General features: G+C 46.4%; 1 protein-coding gene across 17 annotated transcripts in view; it reads right to left on the bottom strand.

Moving 5' to 3' along the window:
• The window catches only part of PPFIBP2 (PPFIA binding protein 2), a 166207-nt gene that overhangs the window by 15976 nt on the left and 130524 nt on the right, over positions 1-19707 (bottom strand). For 10 of the 17 annotated variants that reach the window (XR_006272024.1, XM_043481821.1, XM_043481819.1 and 7 more), the window contains 10 exons: positions 17887-17954; positions 16248-16305; positions 15257-15298; positions 11507-11645; positions 10312-10344; positions 9754-9892; positions 8971-9099; positions 939-1089; positions 548-659; positions 251-339 (listed from right to left, as the gene is read on the bottom strand). Coding sequence is in view for 16 of the 17 variants with exons in the window: in XM_043481821.1 (XP_043337756.1) it covers positions 251-339; positions 548-659; positions 939-1089; positions 8971-9099; positions 9754-9892; positions 10312-10344; positions 11507-11645; positions 15257-15298; positions 16248-16305; positions 17887-17954 (960 nt within the window). In the remaining variant the exon portion in view is untranslated. The remainder of the gene's footprint in view (positions 1-250; positions 340-547; positions 660-938; positions 1090-8970; positions 9100-9753; positions 9893-10311; positions 10345-11506; positions 11646-15256; positions 15299-16247; positions 16306-17886; positions 17955-19707) is intronic. The other 7 variants (XM_043481823.1, XM_043481829.1, XM_043481827.1 and 4 more) reach the window with 3 other exon arrangements.

Below are 19707 nucleotides of genomic sequence, written 5' to 3' on the forward strand. Positions count from 1 at the left end.
AAGTGACAAACACCCCATGAGGAGCCTTTCCAGACCATACAAAACAACACGGACACGGCAACAGTTCTCCTTGGCACAATAGTTCATGCTTTGCTACTTGGGGCATCTTATGTGACAAATGACACTGTTTTAAGACCCTAAGGATATGCCAGAGGTGGTGGAATCAAGTGTAAAATAACCTCCATGGGGACGCCTGCGTTGAGCTGGGTGCTCACGGGGATGACCGAAACACTGGGGGACAGGTCCTCACCACCGTCAGGTACTGCAGCATCCGCCCGTCGACTCTGGATTCATGAAACTGGTCTTTGTATTGGGGTAAGCCAATATCATCAAGCCAACCTACAGAAATGGGGAAGTGAGACTTGTGAAAATGGGAGACTGTGGATGCAAAAAAACATAAAAAGAAAGCAGCAGCAAATTATCATTCAAGTTCCAGCTGTGTTTCCCCTAAAGTTTAGTAATCTGCCTGCCTGTCCCAAGGAGACAGCTGCCTTTAAGGCACACATTCCCAGGGAGCTGCCAGAAACACACATCTGCCTGTCCTTACGTGTTACCCAGATGTGGTCCAGCAGTGCAGACTTCTCCTCCTGCTTGGTGTTGATGGCTTTCACTGCTAAAACCAGCTTTTTCCTGTGAAGAGGGTGCTTAATTCCTAGCTCCTGAAAGTGAAAGATGGAGACAGATGTGAAATCTCGGCAGGCAGCCCAGCTCTCAGAGGCTCCTGTGTCTGGGTGGAGATTCTCCAATGGGTGGAGCAGACCTCTGCCCACCGCCCTGGGATCAACCCACAGTAACAGAATCTTGGCCTCCTTTGCCCATCTTCCTACGTGTGGGCATGTTGTCGGGGTGGTGGGTGGGAAGGAATGGGGGGAATTCATTTTCCCATGCATTGGTTTGGGGAGAAGTAGGAGCCTCCTCGCCCAGGGCTCAGCCCGTACCTTTTCCATGTCCTGAGGGGTAGCTGTCAGTAATGTGTGGCCAGAAGTCACCCATTGCCTCGCAAAGATGACATACTGAGCCAGGCCGAAGTCCTCCAGCCACGTGCACACACGCTCTGTGCTCCATTGGGCAAAGGGGGCATTGGCGTCACTGGAAGCAGAAAATGACCCTGTTAAGCATGAGGGCCTGGGCTCCATCTGAACAAATAGGGCCTCACGAAAATGGACTAGGTGTAAACAAACACCCCCATGATGGGATCCAGCTGAACCACAACATACTCATTTAAGACAGACTCTTGAGTTTCCTGGGATAACACCTGGTGGGAATCTCAGATCTGCAGCTGCTGAGGGCTTGGGGCAGTTACACGCACCTCAGGAAGCTGTGCTCAAGAGCTTCACTGATGGCGCAGTGGTAAAGAATCTGCCTGCCAATGCAGGGGACACAGGAGATATGGGTTTGATCTCTATGTTGGGAAGATCCCCTGGAATAGGAAATGACAACCCATTCCAGTATTTTTACCTGGAAAATCCCATGGACAGAGGAGCCTGGAGGGCTACAGTCCATGGTGTCGCAAAGAGGGGGACATGACTGAGGGATTTAACACACACATACACAGGAAGCTGTGCTCACACGAACACGCAGTCCACATACATACACACTTGAACCAAAGCCAAGAGTCACAGCCCCATTAGGATTTAGATCCACACCTGAACCGTGTTTTACACAGTGTTTAATATCATTTTTATGAAAATGCTTAGAAAACTAGAGAAAGACTTATCAGCACTCAAACATTAAAAGAAAAACAAAAAACTCTGATTATCAATAGTTAAAATCTTATTTACTAATGAAATACTAGGGCATCCACATTAAAGTCAATAAAAAGACTTTTTTATCACACTAGTAACACTGGTTAGAGTTGCAGTGAGTATAAGAAGAGATAGAATAAAAAGCAAAAATATAGCTATTAGAAAGGTAGAAATAAAACCACTCTTTTCAGAATGACATGATTGTCTACCTAGAAAACTCAAGAGAACTCAGTAAGATGGCTAGTTATAAAATACACATACTCCTAATATTTACATGACATATGTAATTTTCTATATACCAATGCACAGGCACTAATATTTTTGTTACAATAATTTTAAATCCCACTGATAGCAACCAAAATTATAAAATGTCTAAGAGCTGCCTTTATGAGAATTGAGTGGGTCCTTGTGTGTGGGGATGGGGGAGGTGGTAACTATGACACTCAACTGAGCAATATAAAAAGGACATGAATAAATGAAGAGCTAGATCATGTTCCTAGACAGGAAGCCTGGGTTTTACAAAGCCATCAATTCTTAAAGACATCAATTTTTCATTTAAAGTCTGAATATAATGGCACACTCAAATTCCAGTTGAGTTGTGGGGGGTACCGGGGAGGTTGACAAAGCAACCTCATACCCATTTTTTTAAAATAAAGGAGGATTCACGGAATATAGAAGACTGGCTATTCCAAAAGATTGCTTCTAAGATAGTACTTCTAAAGTGCTGGTTAAAAAACAATTCTTTTTTTAATGCCTGAATGAGGCATTTAAAAATTCCTTGAAAGTGAGAGAATTTCTTAAGAGAGTCAGGATGACCAGAAAGCACCATGTGAGAACAAGCAGGAGATGATGTGCACCTTAGAGCGGGTGCTGGTCGCTCAGCCTGGAGCCTGGGTTTTTAATGGATCATGAATAAGCGCAGATCTAGGTTTTTTGAGACCTGGACCTTATAAAAGTTAGGGCAGGACCTCTTTAAGAATTGAATGCAGATGGAATATGTGAATACACAATTTGAATACAAAATTGGGAACAAAATCCGCATTTAGAATAAAAAAAAAAATCACAGAAGTTACAAATCTAACTAAAATGGAAAAATATCATGGAACCCTGAAAAATAAAGTTTTTATTAATTCCAAATACACTTCTATGGTGCTTTACCTTCATATTTGGTATTTTCTGCATGCTTCATATGTCAACAACTCAATAACATAGCTGTCCTTCTGTATCTGCTAGGGGATTGGTTCCAGGATCCTGTAGACACCAAAATCCAGGGATGCTCAAGCCCTTGAGATAAAATGGCATAGTTCACTCAGCCCTCTGTATTTGTGAGTTCTGCATCCATGGGTTCAACCAGTAGAAATTTGATCTGTGGTTATTTGAATCTGTGGGTGGGGCAGGGCTGTATTTTCTGTGAGAAGCTTAATTCCACCTTCCTTCTAGCACAATGGACCAATATTTGTTATTTTGATAGTTTTTAAAAAAAAAACTTTCAGCTTCACAATTTAAAAATGGTATTGTTAAATACAATTTTAGAATCATTAAATTTAGGAAAACTATCAAGTGTCCTTTAGATATGACCTATAAAATTCCACAGCATTCAAGCTTTCTGGTGTTTATCTTAAATATTTTTTGAATTGACATTTATTTAATGTTCTTGTTGCTGTTGCATATTAGGCAACATCATCTTGGTCAAAGTAAGTATATCATGTAAAATCATCAAGAAATCTTCATCTTTTGCCAATGTGTTCATATGATTCACTTTACTGAATAACAATCAAGGAACCTATTCACTACTTTGAGTACATCGTGCAAAATGTGCGGCTGGATAAAACACAAGCTGGAATCAAGATTGCTGGGAGAAATAACAACTTCAGATAGGCAGATGATACCACACTAATGGCAGAAAGCAAGGAGGAACTAAAGAGCCTCTTGATGAAAGTGAAAGAGGAAAGTGAAAAAGCTGGCTTCAAACTCAACACCAAAAAACTGCAAATCATGGCATCGGGTCCCATCACTTTATGGCAAATAGATGGGGAAACAATGGAAACAGTGACAGACTTTATTTTCTTGATCTCCAAAATCACTGCCGACAATGACTGTAGCCATGAAATTAAAAGACACTTGCTCCTAGAAGAAAAGCTGACCAACCTAGACAGCGTATTAAAAAACAGAGACATCACTTTGCTGACAAAGGTCCGTCTAGTCAAAGCTATGGTTTTTTCAGTAGTCATGTACGGATGTGAGAGTTAGACCATAAAGAAGGCTGAGTGCCAAAGAATTGATTCTTTCAAACTCTGGTGCTGGAGAAGACTCTTGAGAGTTCCTTAGCAGGGAGATCAAAGCGGTCAATCCTAAAGGAAATCAACCCTGATTATTCATTGGAAGGACTTATGCTGATGCTGAAGCTCCAATACCTGGGCCACCTGATGCGAAGAGCTGACTCACTGGAAAAGACCCTGATGCTCAGAAAGACTGAAGGCAAGAGAAGGGGGTGACAGAGGTTGAACTGGTTGGATGGCGTCACTGACTCAATGGACATGAGTTTGAGCAAACTCAGGGAGACAGTAAAGGATAGGGAAGCCTGGCGTACTGCAGTTCATGGAGTTGCAAAGAGTGAGACATGGCTTAGCAACTGAGCAACAACAACAAAATTCACTATTTTTGTTTGGAATTTATCTGTTGCTCTTGGTGAATTATTGCATTTGGTTTGATCTGGGATTTTTTGTGTATATATTTTTCTTAACATCTGAATAGTTTCTTTTAATTTCAGTGCTTACTTTATCACTTTTATTTCACATTCTATTAGCTCTTAAGTTTAGTTTCTAAGTTTCTGGGAATTGGGAAGAAACAAATGTTCTACATATCAGAGAGACATTTTAGTTCTGAGGTGAAATAAGTGTTTTTGAGACAGTAATTTGAATACCTCTGTCCTGTAGACCTTTTCAAAACATCCTAGAGCTCTGACATGCTCCTCTACCCTTCATCATCTTCCCATTTCTCGCTTTGTGAATGGTCTCTGCTCTCCTAAGCCTGTGGCATTCCCACAGTAGCAAACCCAACCTTCCCACCTCCTGGGGTTCTGTCAGTGCCAGGGTCTCCCCTACTCTTGTCCGGGGCTGAACATGGTGTTAAGTTATTTAGAGATGACAGAAAAGTACCTTTCATATACAGCCAAACCACTTATTTTACTGACATGTTCCAAAACATCTTTCTAAATTGCAGTTAAAATGATGTAAGTGCAATTTATCCAACAGGCCATTCCCATAGTAGACGGAGAACACAGGGCGCACTTATCATTGTATGTATTTCATTAGTCCTTTTCTGAAAAGAGAGGACTTCTGTTTTGAATAAGCACCAAGAGAACCAAATCTCCTGTTTAGGATTTTGCAAATCTGATGATTGGAAAGACTTTCCACAGACTAGCTTCTGGTTTTGTATATTTCAAATGTTCTTTCTTTTCCCACTACCCCATACTTTTGAAACCAAATGCCAGAGGACAAGTTCATTTTGGAATGAGATCTGGGACTTTGAGTTTCTGTGTCAGAGTGCTGGGCACACTGGCACGTTGGAAGCCATTTTTATAGTAGGATAGCTAATTAATGAAACCTTAGTAAACTAAACATGAAGTGACTGCAAACCACATAAACGTAATTCCACCAAACCCAAACTTAATGGATTCCCAACTCAACTTCCCCTAAATCAGATCCCAAGAATGCCCATGGCTATTCCACTGTCATCTGATATTAGTCTAAGCGTAGACCAAGAGAAAGTTGGAATAGTCAGCAGTCTCAAAACTGTTTGTGTTTGAAATGTCTTACTTATGAAAAAATTTCAAAACACACGGCTTTGTCAGTACATTGGGTAGACCCTCTCTGGACTGTGGAAGGGGCCCAGACAAGTAAATGACCTTGGGACAAAGGCAGTGAAAGGGGGTCTGAGGCAGGGAAGCACTCTGATCAGAGACTCCTCGTAAGCTAGAGTCACTAAGGCAATACACTCTGTAGACGAACTCAGAAAACCCCTCCAGCGATGGGGGCCAAACATGTGGCTTTAAAGTCTGCCTGACTTAAACATTTACACCCTACTTTTTCTTGGGGGAAAAAACCTGTCACCACACACCAAAATAAATCTCCAAATAGATGACTTTTGAAGTTTTTAAAAATTACTTTTGAAAAATTCATTGTTTAAAACCAGTTTAGAAAAAAAATCATTGAAAAATTTTAAAACAAAATAATGAAAGACATCACAAAGGAAAAGTTGGTAACTTATTGTACACAAACCTAAAAATTTCATATATCAAAGTAAAGTCTGCAACAAACCTGAAAAATCATCTATCACAATTTTTAGATGTGGCTTAATATCTTACTATACTGTATAGAGAACAACTAGAAATTAAATAACTAATTAAAAGATATTCATACCTAAATAAAAATGGGCAGAAATGCTCACAATTCACAGAAGAAACAAGCATGTAAACAACATTAACAATAAGAATGTAATTTGGGGACGCCTATAAAACTGGAAGTTTAAACAAAGAAAAGCTGCAAATAGTTAATGCTGACAGGGTTGTAGGTTACAAGCTCTCACTGTCCAGCAGTGCTGTGTGTGCGTGTGTGAGGCACTCAGTCATGTCTGGCTCTGCGGCCACTCAGGCTCCTCTGTCCACTGGAACGTAAATCAGCAACACAGGACAAAATTTAAACATGGATTATTCTATAACCTGAGCGTTCCTATGAAATGTCATTATCAAATATTATATTAGCAAACAACTGTTCCACCGGAAAAAAAAGAAAGGATGAGGGCTGGAGACTTTCAGTAACAATGAACTTTTGCCTATAGGAATACTGGTGACAATATTTTTTAAAGGCTATACCTAAATATCTATAAACTATAAATGCCAGAGAGTATTAGCATATAATTATATCACATTTCTGTTTAAGAGTAATAAAGGCCTTTCTTTCCCACCAGCAAGCTCATTTTTGTTAGCATAAGCACAGCTGTGATAAACATACAGTCTCATCAGGCCTTCATTCCCATTCTCCTTGTCATCCATTGTTACTATTAACAAAGCACAAAGACATCCAAACAAAGCAACTCTGTGGTTGGAACTGCAGTTCTGCCTTTGGCAGAGAAAGTTCCCCACACTGGCCTCCCCACACCAAAGTGACTTGGCAGACGGTGAATGGGCCCCTTAACCACGCAGTCCTGCTCTAAGGAAAAACGCCTAAGGGTCTTAGAGAAGTTCTTACACCCAACCAATGATCCCCTCTTCAAGAATAAATTCAAAGGACAGCCAGAAGTGGAACAAAATTTCATCATTCAAGCTTATGGTGGCTTTATTATTTCATCCCAGAACCATTGATGTCTAAGGTCAGAAGACTGCCAAGTAGACTAGAATACTCATGGAATACATGGAAACGCTTCCTGTGGCTCATTTTCTAATGGCTCTGAATTGGTCTCTGCCTTCTCAGACCATATCCGTAGATTCTCTAGCCTCTAAAAACTAACATTTGCTGAGCATTTACATTTCTGACTAGAAAGGTAAACACAGATCCACGACCCTCGCAGAGCAGGACCAGGAGGGCTACGCATGCTCGGGTTTTCTCTGCAAGACATCCGGAGGGTGGGTCTGGGGACACTCACCAAAGGTCCCGACGGTGTACATGGGAGAGCCTGGCAAGGCCTGGGAACCTGAGGGGGCTGGGTGGGGAAGCAGGGTACGTCCACACGTGCTCCCTTCCGCAGGGTTGCAGGTCTGAGAACAGCATGCCACACCAGGGGAACATCCCTCTCCCTTCACTAAGGTCTAGACTGTTGTAACTAGAATTAGTATGCAAGCTGTGCACATCTTAGTCATTACGTGCACTTGGCACTTGGCAATCTCAGGGGGATGAAAATTAAGAGGGTTAAACCTTACATTTTGGAATTCCCTGATGGTACAGAGGATGAGAATCCATCTGCCAATGCCGGGAACACAGGTTTGATCCCTAGTCTGGGAAGATCCCACAGGCCACGGAGCAACTGTGCTCATGCGCCACAACTACTGAAGCCTGTGTACCCTAAAGTCCACACGCCACAACTACTGCACGTGCTGCAACTACTGAAGCCCGTGTACCTAGAGCCTGTGCTCAGCAAACAAGAGAAGCCACCACGAGAGGCCTGGGCACTGCAGAGAAGAGTAGTCCCTCACTCATTCCAATTAGAGAAAGCCCACGTGCAGCAATGAAGACCCAGCGCAGCCAAAAACAAAAAAAAATTCTTACTTTTTACTGTTTGGCTAAATTTAAAATGTCACAGTCCAATCTTGAGAAAGGGGCCCCCAGAGCCTGTTCATGACTGAGAAACTCAGACTTTAGTAGGAGATATTCCATGGGAGATGATATACTGAGGGGATCATCTGACGGGAGCAGAGGTTGTGGAAAAGGGTTTCCCTAAGACACAGGACTAAAGGTTCACCTGGGCAGGTCGGAAGGGAGAGGCTCTTCTCCGAGCAGGGAGACTTGGGGAAAGCGGGGGGATAAAGCTGGTGGCGAGAGGGTGTCCACCAGGGCGATCTCTGGAAAAGTTTTTTTGTTGTTGTTTTTAATGCTTTTTTTATTTGGGTGTGATGGGAACAGCTGTGAAAAAACTTCCCATTCTGATCCCTTTATAAGTCCTTCCAAGCTGCCCCAGTAGGAAGGTTCGGTACCGTGTGTCATGAGGGATCAGGGCCTATCTGCCTGCTGCCTCTCACCCTTTGGCAGGTCTGTGTGAAAGGAGGGGCTGCCCCAGAGGCAGGCCGTGCTCTCTTTCCACCAGGCTCCCTGGGGAAGGGGACCCTTGAATATGGCCAGCTGATGCCACGGTTAAATGTGTAGGAGCTCACGTGAGCCTCCTAAGAACTTTCACAAGCACTTGTTTTTGACCCCACACTTCATAGATCAGGAGACTGAGGTTTACTCGTGGGGCCGGAGTGCTGCCTCCCACCCCACACCCTGGCTGTAGGCAGCCCCTGCCTTTGCCTCAGTGCACCTAGAAATAAGCATGAGCAATGTCCACACGTGTCAGAGGGATAGGCCAAGAAGCTCTGGGCTAGGGGCTCCTGCCTTCCATCTCTGGAGGCTCTGGGGCATCCAGCCCCCATTCCCACTCCATCTTGGGTAGGATTTTATTTTATTTTTTTTTTGGGGGGGGGGGGTGTAGGATTTTAAATGGTTCTTTGCAGATGGACTGGAGGGAGCCTTACCTTTTCTGAGCCTTGGGATCTCTGGTCCTGGACAGTCTTGGTCCTGCAGTTGCCCGGAGCCCACCTCGTCGAAACTCAGCCACCCCTGGGGCATCGGTGTTGAAGTTTCCTGACTGAGTCCTTCGGATCCTGTGTGGACAGGAATCCATGGAGGCCGTCAGAGGGCAGGCTGGAAGCCTGAGGTCAGTGCACTCCCCCTACACAGGGCCTCACAAGCCACACCCAGGGCTCTGCTTGGCCCTGCTTCCCAGTGCCTCCCCTGAGGGCCAGCATCAAGACCCAGCCTCAATTCTAACCCTGCCTCTGGGATGGGGCCCCTCGCCCTGGGGGGTCAAAGTGAGGGTTGCTGCCTGGGAGGAGGCCCCAGTTTCTGCCTTATTTTGCAGACTGGGTCAGCAAGGCCAGCAAAGACTCAGCACTGTATCTTCAAGGATCGCTTAAGACACAGACTGAGCCCTGAGGAGGAAGAAATTGGTCTCAACCATGCATCTCCCCAAAGCACATGAGGCATAAGCTGCAGAGGATGTTCTCAGGGTCTGTGGGATGGACTGATGCCTAAAATGAATGACATGTAAGGCAACTGGTTATACTTAAGGGGTGCCTTTCATAGTTCTCCTTCTCTGGGCCTTAAAAAATAACTCAAAGTCTTCTCTCTACATGTAACCACTGTGTACTTACTGCTGTTCCAACATCTAATTAAACCGGGGGGTTGTGGAGACACTTTGCTCAGCCAAGAATATTAATTCTAAACAATGTAATTAATGATCATCACCACCAACTTACTTTCCCCAGAACTTCTTGATGCCTCTGGGGCTCCGTTTACCATCTGATGTCAGGGGAGATTGGGGGCTGGACTCGGTGCCCGATGACAGGGATGAGTCATTGGCCACGGCAGTGTCGTCCCAGCCACTTTCTGTGTCTCCTGAGATTGAAAGAATAAAATGACAAGTGAATGACAAGAAGGAACCTGACCTCTGCAAACCTTCTCCCCGAGACTGGGCCATTCCCTCAGTGGGAGTCGGGAAGAGTCTGCCCAGCCCTGCTTTCAGGGCAGAACTTTACAGCAAGATGTCAGAGACCAGTAGGGGCCCAGGCACACTCCAGGTTTTCTCTCTGGGGAGTTGGTGAGCTTAAGACTTCAAATCTGGGTGAGCAAATGTCTTCAAATGGGGCCCAGTACTTGCAGGATAACTCCAGCAAGGAGCTTCCTCTCTCTCCCCCCAGGGAGACGCGGGAGTGCAGGCAGCAGGGGAACCTGGCTGAATGTTTGGGAAAGGGAGGGTGTCCCGGGAGGCAAGCAAGGGCGTCTCACTCTCCACCTCACCTGGAAGGGTACAGTACCTAATACGGGGGCACTGACACTCCGGCCACGGTCTCCAGCCAACCAAGAAGCAGAGAAGCCACATGAAGAAGCAAGAGAGGCCAAAGTCCAGCCCAACAGAGTTATAGGGAAGCAAAGAAATAAACAAGAGTCATCGAGCAAGAGGGAAAAACTCAAACAGAAAGAAAAATAATCCCACAAGGAAGGGTGGGGGTGAAGGGTGACTGAGCCTGATCTGCAGGGTCACTGCAGTGAGAGGGGACCAAATGCTCCAGGTGCCACTTCCTGGCAGGTAAGGCATCCACACATGGAGGGAGAGGGGCAGCTGTGGGGGCCAGATATGCCAGGCCGCCCACTGATCTTGTGCACACGTCAGAGCTCACTCAAATCAGACTACAATGATCCAAAGATGCAGGAAAGTCCACAGCCTGAGTGTCACTAGGACACATTCATTCAAGGGCTTATCTGGACTTTCTGCAGCCAAAGGCAGTACTGGCCAAGGGCAGAAGCCTGTACATTGGCTGGCTCGGGAACAGCCAGGGATGAGGAGTCAGGGGTGGGGAAAGCTCTGTCAGGACCAGAATGCTCCCTTCTAGGCCCCCCTGATCTGCTGCTGCTATTGGAGAAATACAGCCTGTTGTGCAAAGACCTCCATCAGATCCTAAGCACCAAAAGGCTACTGGTGGACTGGCATCCTTGCCCACTGACCACTGACTCCACTTCTCTAAGGAAATGCTCTTCCTTGGAAGAGCACATAATATCACCCTACTGGTAAGAGGGAGGCTGCAGAGAGGAAGGCAGAGACAGGAAAGAGATCAGGAGGACAGAGGAGGAATGGGGAGGGTCAGGGAGGGTGGAGTGTGGTGTCTAGCAGGGAGGGAAAGAGGAAAAATAGGAAGATCAGGAAGGAGTCAAGAGAGGAGGAACAGAGGAGAAGAGAAAATGGGGGTAGAATAATTACAGGTGGAAAGAAGGTGGGGTACACACCCTGATTCTCTGGGGTCTGGGGTGTTTCTGGAAGGCAATAGTGAGCCCAGAAAGACAGCCATCATCTCCGGACATGGGATCACCCTGAGGTATGACTAGTCCCATCCACCCACCCCCACTGCTCTCCAATTGTGGGCTGTGGTTGGGAGGGTGCAGGGACCTCGTGCAACAATGGAAGTGCCAAGGCCGAGGCACCAGAAGCCACCAGCCTGGGGTCTGGACACTCACTCAGCCTCAGCGGGCTGCTCCCTGCAGGATCCACTGGGGAGGCGGTAGATGGAGACTTCACAGCCTCTCCATTGGGCGTGGCTCCTGGAAGCTTCCCAGGTAACGTGGGGTACTTGTGCTCCGCCAGGAAAGGGCCATCCTAAGGGAAGAAAAGGGAGGGAGACGTTGAATTAGCTGTCACTCTCCACCTCAAGCCCAGTTAGGAAATCTCTGGATGCAGGAACAACTCCCTGTTCTCCAAGAACCATTTGTAAACTGAGGCCAACTCAAAGACCCCTCAAAGGTAATTTAGTCCAGGCCAGGCAATAGGACCAGAGCTCCAAGAAAGAAAGAAACTTGCCCAAAGCCGTATAGCGAGATGGGGACAGAGTCAAGCTTGAATTGAGGGCTGACGGAAGCCATGTCTGAACAGGAGGCTAAGCCTTTGCCATCTGGCCTTGTGGTTAGAGGTTAAGGAATCAACAGCCAAGAATTACCCTTCAAGCTCTCTGGGCATACAAGCCAGAATTCCAATAAATGTTATACTTATTGCTTCACCTTAGTAGATAATATTATCTATTGATCGTATTTATATATCACAATAGTTACTCTGAAAGATAGCAGGGTAAGGTGAAGTGAGAAGGTAAGCACACAATCAGGGGAGGTGTCCATAGAAAGCGGGTCAGAGGGCCACCTGCCAGCACAGAATTCCCTGGGAACTTGGGATGACAGTCTGCAAGAGGTTCAGCCCCAGGGCAGTGGGCCCTGTACTCGGACTCTGGCCATGGAAAGGGTCCCAAAAAGAAAAGTTGATTTCGAGATGAAGAAGAATTGCACTTAAAAAAAAGAATTGCGCTTAAAAAAAAGAATTGCACTTATTTGGTCAAGAAGGATTTAACGGGCCCTAAACCCACAAACCTGAGGGAAACACAGTAGTAAATTCACTTGAGTGAAAAGAAAAGAGAAATTAAAGCACTGTTACCAAGGGAATCAACTGTGGATAACTTGATGAGACGCAGAAGTAGAAAAGAAGAAAGATAAAACCAATTTCAAAAAGAACAAGTCAGAAGAGTACTGGGAGACTTCAGTGACTGCGATCTTTCATTTAGTTAAAAGCCAAGTGCCCAGTAAATTTCTGAATTCAGTTTCCTTATAAAGGCATGCCTTAGAAATTGTTTGAAATTCAATTTAGTCATTGAAAACTGAATACTAATCCTATATAAATCAGCTCAGGAGAGAGATGAGAATAATGGGCTAACTTTTCAAGGGATTCTGAAGGAACTGGCTGGTAAAGAAGTAACTGGAACTTGAAGAGATGGAGACCACACAGTCTTTAAGTTCATGATGACCCATGAGGGACAGATTGGACCTGTTAAGACTTGTGGTCAACAGCAACAGTTTCCAAATACCAGCCCCCCACACAGGCTGGTTCATAATCACCTGGGACACTTGTAAATATAAAAGCCCAGGTCCCACCGCACCCATGAATCAGACCCCCTGGGAGTGCACCCTGGGAGTCTGTGTTTTTAACACGCATCTCAGATTACTCTGACATACAGTCAGACCCGGGAACCACTGACTGTGGGGAAGGCGGCATTCACAAATTTTCGAGAACTGAAGGGCATGACTCCAAGTTCCATATTATACAGGAGATATGGGAGTGGGGAAGGGTTCAGAAACAGGCATCCGGTCATATCCTCATACACACTCCTCTAAGACAGGGCAGAGACAGTCAAGGCTATACCCATGTGGGCTGCCCTAGGAGCATGCTGAAGAGCTGAGACTTACAGAGGGCAGAACCTTGTGTAAGATGGCTTCAAAGGCAGCTCAGGCACGTGAAAAAGACAGTAAAAGGACCAAGGGCACCAGAAAGGGCTCTCAGCTCTCTCAGCCAAGAAGAGACGCTGGGAAGGAAGGACTCAGTGCTGGAGAAGGTGATGCAACATTAGGACACAACACAGGGGAAACTGAAATGCCCGAAGCCACTCCTGCATCGCAGTCTGAGAAGAATGACCCTGGTTAGGCAGGTGGAAATCCCAGGCAAGGCGTAGCAGACGGCCGATGACCCCGCTGCCCTGAAAGAGCACAGACGCAGAGCACTTGAGCAGGAGAGCCTAGGCTGGGAGTCAGACCAACTCTGGCCAAGTTCTTTCTCTTTAGCCCCCCAGAACCTCAATTTTATTGTTTCTAAACAGAGAACAACAATTCCTGCCCCTGGCCTAGCACACAAGGACACAGAGGCACAGAGAATATCACACACCCGAGGTCTACAGTGACAGCAGTAATGGCAAGATCAGTCCTTGGAGCGAGGAAGGCAGGGGGCAGACCCCATCTACATGGGGGCTAGTGTGGTCCAGGCATGACATAGAGGACTCACTGCTTGCTCCAAGGATATAGAATAGGACCTTTAAGGGTCTATGAGCCGTGCACAGGGGAAGATGACAACTGAGAGAGGGCCTGAAGGACTCCAATTCCAGAGCTGTCAGGAGCAGGGGAGACTGACTCATTGCATGGACTCCACAGGGAGAGCCCATCAGTGGAGGCACACTCAAGGGAAGTCCAGACATGCATCTAACAGGGCTGGAGAAGAATACAGAGGGTGTCTTACAATGTCATGAGCTCTTAGTCAGAAAGCAAAGGCCAGACACCCCTGTGCGGGGACACTGCAGAAGGATCCATGCCCCTGCGCTGAGTGAGCCCTTGGGTGTTTTAACCATGACTTATCACTACAGAAAGGACGAGAGCTGTCTCACTCCTCTGCTTGTGTGCTGAGATCATAACTTCCTCCCCAGAGATCAGAACAACTCTGCCTTAAAGATGGATTTCTCAGAGCCTATAAGACGGGGAAGATAAGAAGTCCTATTGCACAGATAAGGGAGATGAAAGCGCAGGATCCAGCTGACGGCACGGAAGAAGAAAGCAGGAGAGGAAGTCTCATCTTTCCTTTCACCCCTTACAGGTAACATATTTTAAGGTTACTAAAGCTGTAACTTGCTAAATGAAAAGACTAGCAGTGTGAAATGTGAAAGACTTGTATCTCTATAGTTGAACTTGATTTCCCTTAAACTTGTTTCATTTTTAAAAACAGAATTTTTTTCCTTGGGCAATATTTCCCCATTCCTGTATAACTTTGTGTGACACTGATACTTACTCAAGAGAGCCCATGGTACCTAGTGTTTTTCACTTCTCTAGTGTTAGAATATCTTTTTGTTTTTGTTGAAGATGCAAATGAAGTATGTATATGCATAACCTGTTGAATTCACTTTTGTGCCATTTTTGTGAATATAGTAATTGGTACAACTTTTTGCATGTGTCGGAACTGATTTTACACAACAGGTGATGGAGGATGTGCCAGATGGAAACCCAAGAGATTCCACACAAAGCTCTGTGTGTAGAGCTGTGTATAGAAAGAGTGGTTTATGGTCTTGGGCTTCTAGAATATCACACTTAAATCTTCACTCAGTTTGCCATCAGTAAGTGTCTACCTTTGTGACTGACATCTGCGACTTTCAGGGGCCTTGTTCACTTATGATATGTTGCCCAGCAATCTACTTAATGTTAAACCGTGGGTAGAACATCCATTGATAATTTTATGAAACTGCAAGTCATATAATCTACAAATTTTTTAAACATATAAAAATTTTACTTTCACAGTCAACTTCAGGATTTTAGAATAAAATTCTGTGAGTTTTCACACTCAAAAAGAAAAAAAGACTAGCAAACAGCGCAGCCTCATACAGACAACAGGGACATGCAGTTAATGTATAATACCTTGGGTTCTACCACTGGGGAGGGCTGGTTCCCACCGACACACTATGGGATGGCAAGGAGGATTTCAGTTATGTGGAGAGAAAGAGACCTGCATTAGTCATGGCAGCAACTCAGGGCCACCTGCCGGCCTGAATCTGCAAGGTTCACCCCTCCCTCCCTCCCCATCTCTATGTCAGATCAATACAATCTGTGGAGGGAACACAGGTCACTGTCCAAGCGCATGGACAGACATCCCAGGCAGCTGCTGCAATCTGACCGGAGGGAGCCTGAGGCATGTGATGGGAACAAAGCCGCTGCGGGCTCCTGCCTTCCTGGTTTCACACTGTATATCACCAGGGAGACGGGCCCACTGCTGGACCCCAAGGGATCTATGCAGTAAGGTCACTAGGATGCTCTACAGGGCAGCACCCCTGTGTGTCCAATGACCTCATTGCCCAAGAATCTGTGATCCTCCTCTCCAGCACAGGGGCACCCATGTGGTCAAGGGCTAGCCCCATATAAGGAGCCACAAAGCCCGCCTCATGTCTTTCTAGACTCTTTAAGAAGCTTCCTCTCCAATCTTCTACTTTATTCCATAACCCACTTCCAGGGTCATCTCCTTTATCCACATTATATCCTCATTCAAAACCTCTGCAACACTCCAAGTGCCCTGAGGAAATAGGGCCAGGATTTAAGAACTCTGGCTCCTCTGACTCCTGCCTCCGACCTTACCTCCTCCTGCCCCCCAAACCATTTCCCCAAACCTGCTCACACCCATCTCAGCATCTTTTCTCATCAACTCCAGGCAGCGTGTTCTGACTCACCCTGCCTCTAGGATGCCTTGGGCCATAGCTGACCTGTTTTCTCTAAATGTTCATGTAATTCCTGCCTCCTCAGCAACTTGATAAAAGCCTCCATGAGGTAGGGACAGCGCCTGACCTGTGTGTCCCAGCACTGTGCTGACCTCAAAGAAATAACTCAGTCATCTTTATGGGTAGACTGATGGACTGACCTTGTCCACAGATTCACTTCTCAAGTCTTCGAGACTACAGGAGAGTTTTTTCTGAGCCCTGGAAAAACACAAAAGAAAATAAAAAAGGAAACAGTTACTGGAGAAGGAGAAACGTAGTATCATTCGTGCAGAGGACATTTCAACATTTAACTGGTATTCTATCTTGGGCTCAGAGTCAAGGTCAGGAAAAACTCAACACCCTCTCATCATAACCGGTACACATAAGATGAGACTGGCCCACTTTGGGGATGGCCTAGTCTGACAATGTGTTTGTGATGCATGAGAGCATCACTGAAACCCAAATCAAAAATCCTTGGCAGTCCTCAAAAAAACAAGAATACACAGTTCAGTGGCATCAATGGGTGCTGGCTGTTGTGTGGTCATAAGAGAAGGCCAATGTCTGTGGAGTCAAAAGAGAGGAAAAGGGGCCAATACTGCCTTGTCTGTGAATGTGAGAGTAATCTGGGGGTGGGGGGGGAGGCGGAAGGAGTGGAGATGAGCACGTCGGCCACAGCTCCAAAGCTTTACCCACTGGGATCCTCTGTCCCTCTGCTCCAACTCTGTGAGAACTGAGCAGTCTGCTCAGAGGAATCGGCTTTCTCAGGCACTATTTTGCAGAGAAGGGAACCAATTGGATAGAGAAGTGGCAACACCACCCATAGTCACAAGGGTTACCTGTGACAAGTCTCCTTGGCAGTAATATTTCTCAGTTCATATGAATAAATCAGCATCGGTTGGTATATTAGTCTCTTATGAGTCTAGTCAGTGTGAGTCACTCAATGTTGACTTCATTCTGAGTGAACTCATCAACCAAATTTCTTATTCTGCAAAATTAAGAATTGGCCAGTTGCCATCCTTGACATGACTGCTTTCCTCTGAGGCTAACAGCTCAGGAACAATGGCTTTATGGAAAATGGTGGGTTCTGAGCGCCTAGGCTCTGGGGACTCAGCGCCCTTCTGGGCAAACTCCTGCCACTTGGCTGAAAGACAGCCTGCCCTTGGCTGTGGAGCTCCACATCCCGGCTCCTTGGAAACGTGTTCTGAAGAGCTGACCTCGTCAACTAGGAGTGGTTCATTTTCGGGGCCATCAGTCAGGAGGCAGTTGGTGACCACATAGGCGAGCCCACAATAAGCTCATTGCTGTGTGAAGCTTCCTCAGAGCAACTGGCCCAACCTCCCTGTGAGGAGAAAAGGCCCTCCCTGGAGAGAGAGTGGATTATTGTCACAGGGCTGGACTCCCTCTGAGAGCGGGAGGGACATTCCAGAGGGGCTGGCGGGAATGACAGGCACACCGCACGGGGAGCTCTCCGCTCTGAGGAGCCCCCGGAGGGCTCAGAGAAGGTGCAGCCCCCTCCTCCCCGAGGCCCCAAGCCCTGGCCAGGTCTCCGCTCAGTGACAAGAACCCGGACCCTCGGCCTGTGGGGAGGGAAGCCCTTCTGCAGACAGGGGAGGTGGGCGTGGTTCGTGACTGCGCCGCCATTTTGGCCCCGTCGTGGCCGCTGCTGGGGCCTGGAGTGCTGCCCTGACCGTGGGAGGGCAGGTGGGCCCAGGACGTGGCGACTGTGATCACTGCCTTGTCTGGAGCCCCGAGAGGGGCCTGAGAGCACAGCAGCTCCACAGAAACGCTTGGGCCTCCTACCTGGTTTCCAGTGATTTCTGCGGTAGTGGGGGAGGCCCCGCCGTGGGAGAGCTGCCTCTTGGAGACACCTGCATGGGAACCAGAAGAGTCACTGGAAAGAACAGTTACTGCCTGGAGACCGGCCACCATCCTTTCCCCTTGTTTGGACAATTCCTCCTGGGGAGGTACATCTCCTGCTCTGGGTATAGCCACAGGGACTACAATACTGGTGCCTTGCTTTTTTAAGATGCCAACAAGAAAGCTATATTGAAAGCCATGGCCAACTTGCCTGTCCTTCTAGAGCCCAAGCTCACATCCTTGCAGTAGAGTCCTGACAAGTTAGTCCTGACACCCGAATCTCTGTGCCCTGCCCTTCTGAGCTTGGCTCGGAGCCTTTCCTTCATTCAGCAAGCCACTGCGCACCCTTTCAATAGCATTCCTTCGTGTAACTTAGCTGGAGTGGATTTCTGCTTGTAATGAGCAATACTGTAATTCATACAGTCAATCAACAAACAGGAGCAGCATCTACTGCCTGCCAGGCCATCAGGGAGGTGGGTAAGTCAATTAGGATAAAAGATCAATGCAACACCTCCTATAATATATTAAGAATACGGGAACAGAAGGGACCCTTCTATTGGTGGGAAGGTCAGGGAGTCTTCAGAGGGGAGAAACTTAAGCTGAATCTTGAGAGATGAGAATGGGCTTAGCAAGAAAGTCAGAAAAGCAAAGGTATCACAGGTGGAATGAACATGAGCTAATGGTGGTAGAGAAGGATGCAATTTAATGTCTTCACTGACTCTAAGGGCTGTCTTTCTTTAGAGCCCAGTATCTTTTTGAGCTACATAGAAAGAACCCTGGCATCATAGTACATAGTGTTGTTAAAAGCCTGAGCTTTTGGGTTCAAGTCCAAGTTCTGCTGCCTACCTGCTATGTGACCTAGAACAGATTACTTACCCTCTCTGATCCTCGGCTGCAGCACAATAAAAGAGGAACCCCCAGTTGGGTGTCATGAGGCATAAATGAGGTGAGTCACGTACAGTGCTAATCACAGGGGTGACTCAGGGGTACTGAGTATCAGTTACTGCCATTATTGCCAGCAATCTGGGGTGCTCGCTCTGACTACCTAACTGGGCCACCAGGTGACACATTTGCCCCTCCCTTAATTAAAAGGGTTGAGCTGGACTAAGACCCTCCTCAGTGTGACTGTTCTGGAGTTTTAAGAACTTTCAAAATTCTGGGCTGAAGTCCCTCCTCCATCTGAGATCTGTAACTACAAGTTTATTTGCCCAGTGTTATCTAGACTATGTCCAGAGATGGCCATAGAACTGGACCAAATTTTAAACAAGAGAAAAGGAAATCTGTATGCTGGCTTCAGGGAAGAGAGGTTGTCTGTGAAACAGGAATGTATCACTCCAAAATTTCATTATCCCTCCAAATGTGCAAGATGCATTCATTCATTAAATATTTGTTGAATCCTACTGGGTATTGGGCATCACTGCAGATCCTGGAGAGACAGTGGTAAATAAAAATAACCCTTTGGTCTATGCTCATATTCCAGAGAGTAAAGGCAAAAATAAACAAAGAAACCAATTGAAAAAGAAAAGTTGGGACTGGTGGCTCAGTGGTAAAGAATCCGCCTGCCAATGCAGGAGACACGTGTTCTATCCCTGGTCTGGGAAGATTTCACATGCCATGGAGCAACAAAGTCCATGCACCACAACTACTGAAGTTCATGCGCTCTAGAGCCTGTGCTCTAAGACAAGAGAAGCCCATACACCACAACTAGAGAGTAGCCCACACTTGCTGCAACTAGAGAAAAGCCCTCACAGCAACGAAGTTTAG

This window comes from Cervus canadensis, chromosome 11 (assembly GCF_019320065.1).
Source record: "Cervus canadensis isolate Bull #8, Minnesota chromosome 11, ASM1932006v1, whole genome shotgun sequence".
NCBI lineage: Eukaryota > Metazoa > Chordata > Mammalia > Artiodactyla > Cervidae > Cervus > Cervus canadensis.